An 11,807-nucleotide genomic window follows, 5' to 3' on the forward strand; every position below is an offset into this window, starting at 1 on the left:
TTGAAGACTCACCTGTTCTCAGCTGCATTTGAATAAAGCACCAAATTCGCAATGTTTTACTTTTAAGCGTAAATTTCAAAACGTACATTTTAACTACTGATTTTATCTACTGTTCCTTTATTTTTTTTCCCATTTTAAATCATGCTTTTTAGTTGTTTTTGTTTTTTAATGTCTCTGTAAAGCACTTTGAATCACCTTGCTGTTGAATTGTGCTATATAAATAAACTTGCCTTGCCTTACTCCGTCATTTCCCCCAGGAAAATATAAGGATGGGTGGCATAAGACTTCTAGATTCAGCACATTACTGTTTACCAAAAATTAGTGTTCAGGAGGCAGAGTATTACTCCAGGTTATAGTTTGGCACTACTGAGAAAAGTCTCGAGCTTCTGATCAAGAAACAAAATTACACTATTACAAAACCAAGCGCAAGTTTCTGTAAGTCACATTTGAAATCAAGCATTGAAAATAAAACATAATTGAAAATATATACTTTTACAAAATACAAAAGAAATAAAGACTTCGGACTAGCATGTGTTTAAAGGTGTTCGAAAAGAAAAAAATCGAGATTATTGCGCGCTGAAATTTGGAACTTCATAATTTCCGATGTTTGTGAACGCAGCATGTAGTTGAGAGTACTTGGTTTTGCTTTAGAGTGCAGACAAGCTATCTGCTCAAGATACTCAGTTTGTCTTTAGTACGACGTTATCATGTTTTTCATTCGCCTCACGGTGTAATAGCTGTTAGTTATCGTTTATGTGGCGTCGTTCAGTCGTAAAGGCGCGAGTGGGAGATGACAACAGCTCCCACTTGGTGTGTTCACAAAACGAGCAGTCACTAGGTAGAAGCAAATCCCGGAACTTGAAACGGTAGGAAGTGAGCTAACGTTAGCTAGCTTTTTGTTGACAGTGTGCTTGCTGTCAAACCAGAAACCGACCTAAGCAGAAGTACCCGGAGTTAGTTAGCTACCTACTTGGAGACTTCAGCCTGCCGCACTTTTATTTGGGCCGAATTTGGTTTGAAGTTCCCGTCACTTTTAACCACTTGTGGCTCTAGAAGATGGCATCGAGGGGAAGCTTCACGGGTCCTCCGATGAACCCGAGTATGAGCCCCATGAACGTTGGGCTTGCCGCGGGCATGAGGATGCAAGGAATGCCCCAGCCTCCGGGGGGATATCCCAGAAGCATGAGCAGCGTTCCCCAATACCCCCAGGTAGGTTCTGCTTGATTTCTCCGTGTCGAATAAAGAAACTGAGTGAAAGGTGAGGGTGACGGTATTTGTCCGATCACCCCCATGTCTGTTTAAGCTTTTCGTTACTTTTTTTTAAATTCGTGTTTGAATAAAAGTAGCTAATTGAAATAGTCGCCAGAGAGACATGGAAATAAAAACAAACAAACATAAAGCTCATTATATATCACCGCGTGGACACTACTTCCGCCTTCGAAGTGGGTGTAATTATTTATTAATTACCGCAATAATTAAGTGTAACCTTTTTTTTTCTTTTATGGCATTTAAAGTGGTTCATAAAAGTAGTGGGACGTTTAATTCAATTTGATATCGTTTAGCGTTTTGTGCGCGTGTGAAAAATAAAATCACGTGGTTGCCCGCTTCGCCTCCTGTCAGTTAGCGTGAAAGCAAAAGTTTATCAGCACCATCTGCCCAGAGGCAAGCCTGCATATATCGTGCCAGTATTGTCACCATCTGCAGCTTCCCCTGTAGTTAACAGACACCATCGCAGTTACCCCCGTTTTGACAGTTGGAGCCATTTGGGTTTAGACTTTGTTTTTATGTTTACAAACTGAACAAAGTGTGAGAATTCTCACAATTTGTTGATACATTATTTACAGTACTGATGTGTTACATATAAAGACCTAATTAAAAAGAAAAAAAATCTAGTCAGTAACAGGTCTTAAAATAAGTACACCCTCAGATGTGTAACAAAATACGACATATTACACTGTGTTATTATTTATATAACAAAAACTGAGCCGAAATGCAGAAGCAGTGTGTGAAAAACTAAGCACGCCTCAAGATTCAGGAGCTTGTTCAACCGCTTTTAGCAGCAACAGTGTGAAGTAATCCTTTTCTGTATGACTTTATCAGCCCTTCACATCAGGAGGAATTTTGGTGCACTCTTCTTTACAACATTGCTTCAGTTCATCGGCATTTGCAGGCATTTGTTTATGCTCAGCTCTCTTAAGATCCTGCCAAAGCATTTTATGCGTTGAGGACTTTGTGTGATTACACCGCGTTGATTCTTGTCTTCTTCAGCTATTTTGTTGTAGATTTGTTTGTGTGCTTGTGATCATTGCACTCAAGCTTTAGCTGTCAAGTATATGGCCTTGCATTTGACTTCATCACCGTGCTTGACAGCTGGTATGAGGTGTTTGTGCTGTTATGCTGTGTTTAGTTTTCACAAAATGTAGTGCTGAGCATTATGGCCAAATATCCCCAGTTTGGTCTCACTTGTCCAAAGAACATTGCGCCAGAGGTTTTGTGGTTTGTTCAAATGTGAGAGCCTTTCTTCTGAAAGCCGTTCCAAACAAGCCGTACTTGTTTATTTTTTTCCTAATTGTGCTGCCATGAACTTTAACATTTAGCATGCTAACTGAGGCCTGAGAAGTAGCTCTTGCAATGCTTGAACTTGGAGTGAATTTGCTGGGACGTTCACTCCTGGGAAGATTGGCAACTGTCTTGAATGCTTTCCATTTGTAGATAATAGTTCTCACTGTAGACAGATGGATTCATATTGTTTGTAATTGATGGGCAGCAGTTGCTTCTCAAGGATTATCATTGATGTCTTTGTGTTAACACACCTGAATCCTCCAAACCAGCAAACTGTCAAAACCTCTGCTGTTACAGAAGTGTTCACACTTCCTGAAACTAATAAATTGATGAAATGCATTTGATTAGCAGCATCTGGCTGTTACTTTACTGCTTCTGCATTTCTATTTATTATTTTTGTTTAACAATAAATAAAACCACAGTGTAATATGTCATGTGTTGTATTTCATCTGAGGTTATATTTAGCAAATTATAAAGCTTACTAAGCACCTGATTTCTTTTCATTATATCCTGATATGTGAAACCTTAAAGTTGAAAGAGGTTGTGCTTTGTGTAGATGGAGATAAACACTGCAGTACCATAACAGTCTTTATATGCACAACTTCATAATTAAACCTCAGAGCTTAAAAACATAAATGCACTGTTTCTGCAGGTGGGGTTATGTTTTTGGCATGTTTTTAATGGGGATATTATGACTCATAATATTTGTGGTACAACCAAAAGCAAACAGTGTAAGTGACAGTACTGTATGTCACTGAGCATTCTTTTTACCCACCCGATCCAAAAAGCTAGAATTTGATATAAGTTGATCATACTATATTAAATTTATTTGCAAACAGCTTCACACATCATTGGTTTTCATTATTATTATTTTAAATAGGTACTTTTTTGTATCTCTTTAATAAATCAGATCCTTGATTTCCTTTAGTCCTAGATGAAATATTATTTTTTTGTGTAGATATGGAGAAATTGTTCTGTGAAATCAGTTTCCCTCCTTTTCTCTAGCGCCCTGGGATGCCATCCAGCAGAGTGGGGGGCCCCATGGGGTCAATGGGGGGTCAGCTGCCTGGTCCCTCTTATGGTAGCAGTAGCATTCCCATGCGGGCAGGCATGGGACCCCCAAGCATGGACGCCTCTAGGAAACGGTTTCTTCATCACCAGCACCACCAACAGCAACAAGAGGCGCTGGGAGGCCTCAGACGAGGGTAAGAGAGGAGACGGGACAAAATGTAGGGGATGGTACTGCCAGTGTTTGGACCTCACTGCCATCTAAAATAACTAGCTATTACTCCTTCATGACTTTTAAACAATTAAATCTATTATTGATTATTCATTAAGTAAATGAAATCCAAAAATGTTTTCTTTTTTTCCTCTTATCATTAACTCTTTACCACTTGAAAGCTGCTAGTAGTGACCTGCTGAAATTCTTTTCAGAACTGCTGCTTATAGATGAAAATCACTGGGTTTGCTACACAAGTGATGGAGTGTTAGTGAGGGTGGTCTCTGCCTATGTAGCGACCCTTAGAAAAACCCAGAAACTGTTCTAATGGTTGTCAAAGCACATCTTTATTGATAAATACTGAGGTTTGTGATTAAGGGTGCTGGGGAGGTCATCAGATGTCGCCTTTATAGGAGAAAGAGTTAAATCACTTGTTCAAAGAATTAAAACTGTTACCAGGTATTTTTTTCCCCAGTAACTTATAAATGATATAAAATAGGTTCAGCTCTAAAGTTTTTGCCAAGCCTAATTTTAATATCAAGCAACAACAACCATTTTTCTTTTTAGCACTTGACTGCTTGTCACATGTCCCCCTTTTTTATTGAGAAACTTTCGTGCTTATTTCCAGCTCCATATTGTTGGTCTTGTACTTTTCTAGAGTAGCTCTGGATGATTTACAGTTTAATCTTACTCATCTTATACTGTGCATACTGGCTCCATGGGTGTAGTGGTTTACACATTCCCCTTACAAGATTCCTGCTTCTAGATGGGGAGGAGATGCACAAATGCACCCTCAGGGGGTCACAAACTTGTGCATTCCTAGTTCCTGGCCCAACACTGGATAGATGTGAGGGCTGTGTCAGGAACGGCATCTGTGCCAAAGCAAACACGCAGATCCATCCACCCCTTAAAGAGCATCCAAAAAGTACCTCATCTTATACTTTGCTTTAGTCCTTCAGCTGGAAACTGAAAGATCTGTATAAACACTAGTCTGTTTCTAACACCTCTCTCAAAGCCAACTTTCTGATAATTGGCTGCCCCTCGTAACAGAAGTGGCTCATAGCCAGAGCTGTGTGGCTGAGATGACTATAATAAAGGTATCTGCTCTTGCTGACATCATAGAGAGAAAAAAAGGTAAATACAGGTTTTCAAAAGCCAGGTTCAACCCCACTGCCAAGTCCAACATTAACATTCGTTTTAGGATTATTTGTGACTTAATGACTCCAGGAAAGAGTTCACTAGAATAAAGTAATTTTTGTGTGAAAATAAGAGTACTGATATGAATCTGAGTGTACAGGAAAACACGGTCACTCTAGGGAGTTTTCCATTAATATTTTCTCTGACAAAATGGGTGGAGTCATCCAGCTATAAAAATGCGGTAAATCTTTTTTACTTTTTCCCCTTTTGTGGTTTATTTACATTGTCTCAACAGAACGTTTCATTCATGATTTGTTCTCCCGTCTGTTTGTAAAGTGGCTGTACTGTTAAAAGCACGGCTCAGATCACACAGACACGAGGATACCAGCGTCTCATGACTGGCCTTTGCTTTCAAAGCAGCAGACACAAGTGGGTATTTTTGACTTCAGACTGCTCCGTGACGCCACGCTCATAAATGCGGCCATCCGTAATGCTTCGTCCACAATGATTCTGTTGTGTTTTTAAGGTTAATTTCATAAAAAAAAGTCAGTATCTTAGCATAATCTCAGTCTAGGAAGATTAGTGAGTCATGGTGCCACCATCCTAAATTCTCATTTAATCACATGGAAATTAAATTCAGTCATTGCCAAGGTGAAGTGTATAATTAAGGAAACGAAATCAATTTAATGAAGTCGGTAAGTAAAAACCTGAAGCACTCTTTCAGGGGACTTGATTAACATATCGCATTGGCCAAGATTATATTATCGCACTGTGAAGTCTTCCAATTACCGGTAATCGGGTTAAATGAAAGGGATCTTTTATTTGATCCTATATCATGTGTTGGTGTGTGGCCAGTTTCTGTGAAATTGGTTGACTGAAGTCATACTTATGAGGCCGAAAGCAAAATGATGGCACACACACTGGAAAACAACAGCTCAGTTTGAGATATTCTTAGAAATCCGCTCCTTCACATCGTAGAGACTGTTAAAGCGGTCTTCTTTCCAAACTGAATAATTTTCCTTGTTTTTTCTCTATGATTCAGAGCAAAAAGGCGCAAGATGGCTGACAAGGTTCTGCCACAGAGGGTAGGAAAACCTCGAACCCCTTGAATAACACTGTTGTCCCAGTTGGCTGTATTTCCTCAATCTTCACCTGCTACTGTCTTCTAGATCCGAGATCTGGTCCCGGAGTCCCAGGCCTACATGGACCTCCTGGCCTTTGAGAGGAAGCTGGACCAGACCATCGCTCGAAAGCGTATGGAGATTCAGGAAGCCATCAAAAAGCCCATTATGGTATGTGTTCTTGATCCATTGTCATGCAGTTAAAAGTATACCATGAGAAGATTATTTTTAGGCTTTGTCCACTGAAACAAATGAGAAGTCAGTAAAACATGATCTCAGCTGTAATCCGAGTTCCTGCGGAGCACAGTGTAAGCAGTTTCCACAGAACAGCAGGACAGTTGGTTCCCACACTGAAATCTGACCTTTGTGTTTTCTTGCTACAATTTTAACTGTTAACGTTAACCTTAGTGGCAGAAACACTCGGTCTGCTGAGATGTGTCACAACAACAACAACTCTAGCAGCAGGAAAATCTGCATTAGCAGTAAATTAATCCAACTGTGACACGGCCACAGAGAAGAGCAAACGGTGTGACTGGTGTGAAGTTAAAACGGTCACAACTTTTTCCTGTGAATCCCTCGTTAGGTAGCAGTGTTTTCCGGTCTTAATAATGTGAACTTATACATAAGGATGAAGTTATTGTAAACACCCTTAATAGCCTGAAATGAAGCGTTTGTCTTTGTTGGAGAGTGCATTTGGCAAGTGAGCTTGAGAGGCTCAATTGTTGCCAGAATTCCTGATACATCTGCTTGTCCCTCTGAAATTACACAGCAAAAGCGCAAGCTCAGGATCTACATTTCCAACACGTACACTCCCAGCAAACCCGAGGGTGAGGAGGCGGAGAAGGTGTCCTCCTGGGAGCTGAGAGTCGAGGGCAAACTCCTGGAGGAAGTAAGTTTAAAAAAAAAAAAAAAACGCATTCGAGTGTTCTCGCTATTGTCCCGGTGTGGTCTGACTGCAAGTATTTCAGTCTCTCTCATTGTGTTTCTTCAAACTTGAGTTGGCCAGTGTTCTTGGCTCAGACTACGCAGCCAGATGTGTGTTTACAGCTTTTCTCATTCCACCCCACAACTGCTGACACACACACACACTCAGGATCTCATTTGAAATACGGAATTGAAACCACTGGCCGTTGCATACCATGAGCTGACTAGCCTCCCCTCCCGACATCAATTCTAGCTCGACTCATTGTGTCATCTGGGGCCACATGAAGGAGAAGGAGGTCTTTTTTTTCCTTTTTTTTTTGTCTGTTAAAATTTCTCCTCAGTCTCATGGGTTTAGGCATGTGGAGGAGTATTGCATGGAGCAACAGAAAAAGGGATGTGAGGGAAAGGAGTGAAGGGGTCGTGTTGAGCAAACAGACTCTGACAGGGCTGGGGAGCGGGCAGACAAGGGGGGGGGTGAAGACAGCTTTTTCTAGTCTACAGTTTTGCGCTTCACCACCACCCCCAATGCGGTCAGAGCTAAACAATGCAGCTGCACACTGACACAGCACAATAAGAATACACTGCTTTCTTGCTGCTCCGTCCTTCTGACACTTTTGTTTCGTGCTTTCTGTCTTCCCAGGCTGGCAAGCAGAAGAGGAAGTTTTCATCTTTCTTCAAAAGCCTGGTGATTGAGCTTGATAAGGAGCTCTACGGGCCTGATAACCACTTAGTAGAGGTATGACATAAACCTTGGTTGCAGTTCCATTCAGAACATTGTAGGCACATTGACACCAGAAGTTCAGAGAGTGATACTAGTTCGCCAGCACCGACCTTGTTTAGCTGTGGTCAAGAAGCTGAGCTCAGATTGAAACACTAGAAGTTTGGAGCCAATCCTTCTTTCTTTTTTTTGACTGTAGGCGGGCTTATTGTGTGTGAACTCATCCCACACATAAACCAGATTCTCTCTTCTTCTTTTTTAAACTGAAAAATTGTGGTTAACAGTGGTGAAAGTGAGAATTTCCAGTCTTAGGGATCTGCCGATGGAACGGTTTATTTAACCTGGCACTGAGTCATTATTGTTGTAAAGTAGTTTCGTAAAGTTCATGTTAATAAAATCTGCTTATCTGCTTTAAAAAAATCACGTCTTCATCTTCCAGTGGCACAGAATGCCCACCACTCAGGAGACGGATGGTTTCCAGGTCAAAAGGCCAGGAGACGTGAATGTTAAATGCACCCTTCTGCTCATGCTCGACCACCAGGTGCCACTTACTTTCTCAACCGTCACTAAATTTTTTCCTGATGATATTTCTTTTTTTCCACCAACATTTGCTTTGTCCCGATGCTTTTCTTTGATCAGCCCCCTCAGTACAAACTGGATCCACGGTTGGCTCGCCTTCTGGGTGTACACACACAGACACGAGCCAGCATCATGCAAGCTCTCTGGCTTTACATCAAGAACAACAAGCTGCAGGACAGTCATGAGAAAGAGTACATCAACTGCAACCGCTATTTCAGACAGGTAATGGCAAATGGCTAGAAATGGCTTGTGGCGCTTTGATATTTTGGCACTGAAACATCATTTTGCATGTATTTAATTTCACAGCTAAATGATTTGCATTCAGGCAATTATGATTTTTGTGAGGTGTTGTTTTGTAGCCCTTTGCAAGACCTCAAATAGGAAAAAAAGTTTTTCCCCTTATGTTGTCTAACTTGCTCTGTTCTTTAACTAAATCCTGTCCAGATCTTCGGCTGTCCACGCATGAGGTTCTCTGAGATTCCCATGAAACTGGCGGGCCTGCTGCAGCACCCTGACCCCATTATTATCAATCACGTCATTAGGTAGGGGAGCCTGGATCATGTTACCTCTTTCTGTCTGAAAAAAGAGCTACATCAGCCTCTCAGTGAATATTAGAAAGCCCTGTGTGTGAGGCTCATACTGAACGATAGTTTCCTTAGCTTTATGTTTTGGCCTGTTATTTCTTAGTGTGCTTATACAAGTGTGCTGTCAGCATCACTCCTTCTCTCCAAACTGTCATTGTGTCTCCCCCGAGCAGCGTGGATCCCACCGATCAGAAGAAGACCGCATGCTATGACATTGACGTGGAAGTGGACGACCCACTTAAGGGTCAAATGAACAGCTTCCTGTCTTCTACAACCAACCAGCAAGAAATCGCTGCCCTCGAGATGAAGGTAAGGCTTCATCTGCACTTCACCAGAGTCGTGGAGGGGGAAAAAAATTGCATACTCCATTTAATTCTGAAAATGTGCTGCTGGTGTTTGTATTCGCTACAGATTCATGAAACCATTGAGTACATTAACCAGCTGAAGACCGAAAGAGATTTCATGCTGAGCTTCAGCAATAATCCACAGGAGTTCATCAAGGATTGGCTGAAGTCTCAGTCCAGGGATCTGAAGGTAGACGCTATGCTCCAGCTTCTAAAATGCTCATACGTGCTTGTCTACACAACAGCAAAACATGTTATAGTTTAGTAACACGATATTTGTATCATCTTCACTCACTTTGAGCTTTTCTCATATTTGTACAGTTGCCTGCAAAGCTTTCCCTCTATTTAATAAAAAAAGCTGCAGTTATTTTGTGAGCAGTGGTAGTATGTTTCCAGCTTTCATAGACAATTAACTGCTGGGCACACAAAGGCACCATTGGTTCACAGGACTGTGTCCAAACATAGCATTGGTATTCAGTTGAAAGCAAAACACCAGTTAGCTGTTTGTGCTGCATTCCTCATCTGGAGAGACGTTAGCACCTGGATTAAGATGTAGGCCTTTAGGAACCAGACTCAGTGAATCATTGATCCATCAGACTCTCAGTACTACTACAGTCACTTGGCAGTGCATGAATCAGTCTTTACAGTACCGTCTTAGCATGTGGGAATAGAAACCCCTTTTCTTTAATCATTCAGTTTTGGTTCCCTGTGTTCAGCGATGCATTTCTGTTCTTTCAGTTGATGACAGATGTGACTGGAAACCCAGAAGAGGAGAGGAGGACCGAGTTCTACCATGAGCCCTGGGTGCCAGAGGCAGTGGGCAGATATGTTTACTCCAAAGTAAGTAGACAGTGAATAATACACTTTTTAGTGCTAACTAGTGTTAGCTTATACATGTCAAGATGTGGTAAGTCAAAACATTACAACAAAATAAAATTAGAAAGATAATTCGAAATTTCAAAACCAATGTGTGATGTCACAGCGTCCATTTTTTCTATACAGTTTGTGGTTTTGCCATTGAGTCTAACCTCTTCTTTGCTATAGGTGCAGCAGAGAAGGCAAGAGCTGGAGCAGGTGTTGGGTATCCGACTCACCTAAGTACAATTCTAAAGGAGGCACAGCCACCTTAGGTTTACTCATGAGTTGTTAATGTTCCACTCAGCTGAAACTGGAAAGAATTCTTTCACCTTTAAATGTTCAGAAAGCCATCGTCACTGACGCAAAGTTCGGGGACCAAAGTGATGCTTATATGACCTTTAATAATATCTTTGCCTTGTAGTATCTGATATATTGAGCCTGTTTAAATAACCTTTATCCTTTTTTTATTTTTGCAATATGTTTTGTCTCTGGTACAAAATGCTGTTTAAGCACTGGTGCTGTTTGGGTGTTTTCACTGTCACTTTGAGTGCTGTTTTGAAAGAGGTATGTGTTTACCCTTACATTGAAAAGCCATAATTTTTAGATAAGAGTAATGCCTGATCTTCCTGGAGGCATGGTAGAATTAAGCATTTCATTCCAGTGTGTATAATACGTTTAATGCTTTTGCAGCATTTTTGAAAGTTGAAATGAAACATTCTGATTTTGTGAATGTTTACATGCCGTTTTTATTTGTTAGTGGGGTGATTCGAGGGGAAGAGGAGCTGAGGCTCTTTAGATTGGACGGATCCATACCTTCAAAGAAAGTTAACTGCTATTAATAATTTGATAGGAATGTAACTGCAGTATGTCAGCTAAAAAAGGAAAAAAAAAAGCGCCAAAATATTGTGTACAGTTTATAGTTTCATGAGTTAAAGCTTTGCTGTTTTGTTGACTTTTTGTACATCAGTCTTAAAGTTCTTGAAACATTACTTTTTGACAGATATCATTGTGCCAAAATGTCTTTAGTGAAGAAGGCACATAGAATTTAAGATGAGGTAAAAACGTTGTGTACAAATGTTATTTTTGTACAGCTTCTCTTTGTTAAATGTTTGCATGTTGTGTATCAATCAAAAGCCTTTATCTTTTATACATTTGGAGTATTTTTTACAATAAATATACTTACAAATGTTCACGTACTGTGTGTTCTTTAACAACATTCAGCCTGTTACAGAGGGGTAAGAATTTATATAGAATATTGTCCGTTGTAATAATGTCGTCTACCACACACCCTCGATTGCATGCTTAGAGAGCTGCAGATATGCCGTGAGGTGCATGTTGGGGCTGGTTGCAAAGCTTAGGTGCCTCTGAGAGCAGCCGTTTCAACAGGTATGTCTGGTCTTACTCAAACAGCTTCTGTTTACCACTCCTCAAATAACAGCCAACCCTAAAACACCCTTCACTAACAGAGCTCTGTCTCAGCTTGTAATGTGACACTGGTTCAAAGAAAAGGCCAGCCTAACGTTTAAAACTGAATTAGATTCTTTGATCATTTTTGCATGTATTTACTGACTTAATTATGCTTTGAATATGGTCTCTTATTTTCAATTTAATTACATTTTATTTATCTAGCACCAAATCACAACAAGGGCCAGCTGAAGGTGCTTTATATCGTAAGGTAGACCCAATATTAACAGACACAATTCCTTAGTATTCCAAGAATTCATATTGGTTACATAGAAATTATTTTTAAAGTTAAAGAGA

General features: G+C 40.5%; 1 protein-coding gene across 1 annotated transcript; it reads left to right on the forward strand.

The window, feature by feature from the left end:
- The first annotated feature begins 610 nt into the window (after positions 1–610).
- Positions 611–10,938, forward strand: smarcd2 (SWI/SNF related, matrix associated, actin dependent regulator of chromatin, subfamily d, member 2). Its single transcript, XM_040038954.1, has 13 exons — positions 611–1,209; positions 3,568–3,767; positions 5,961–6,003; positions 6,088–6,210; positions 6,809–6,928; positions 7,604–7,699; positions 8,121–8,222; positions 8,321–8,482; positions 8,705–8,802; positions 9,018–9,153; positions 9,256–9,378; positions 9,927–10,028; positions 10,233–10,938. The coding sequence occupies exons 1-13, from the start codon at positions 1,057–1,059 to the stop codon at positions 10,284–10,286; spliced, it is 1,512 nt and encodes a 503-aa protein (XP_039894888.1). The 5' UTR covers positions 611–1,056; the 3' UTR covers positions 10,287–10,938.
- The last annotated feature ends 869 nt before the right edge of the window (positions 10,939–11,807 follow it).

Source organism: Simochromis diagramma, unplaced genomic scaffold (assembly GCF_900408965.1).
Source record: "Simochromis diagramma unplaced genomic scaffold, fSimDia1.1 OVJJ01000402.1, whole genome shotgun sequence".
Taxonomy (NCBI): domain Eukaryota; kingdom Metazoa; phylum Chordata; class Actinopteri; order Cichliformes; family Cichlidae; genus Simochromis; species Simochromis diagramma.

Excerpts from the sequence above, each read along its gene's own strand:
- smarcd2 (XM_040038954.1), top strand. The coding sequence starts at position 1,057 with ATGGCATCGAGGGGAAGCTTCACGGGTCCTCCGATGAACCCGAGTATG. Across the intron at positions 8,483-8,704 it reads GCAACCGCTATTTCAGACAG|ATCTTCGGCTGTCCACGCAT; the intron begins GTAATGGCAAAT and ends AATCCTGTCCAG. Across the intron at positions 9,379-9,926 it reads CTCAGTCCAGGGATCTGAAG|TTGATGACAGATGTGACTGG; the intron begins GTAGACGCTATG and ends CTGTTCTTTCAG.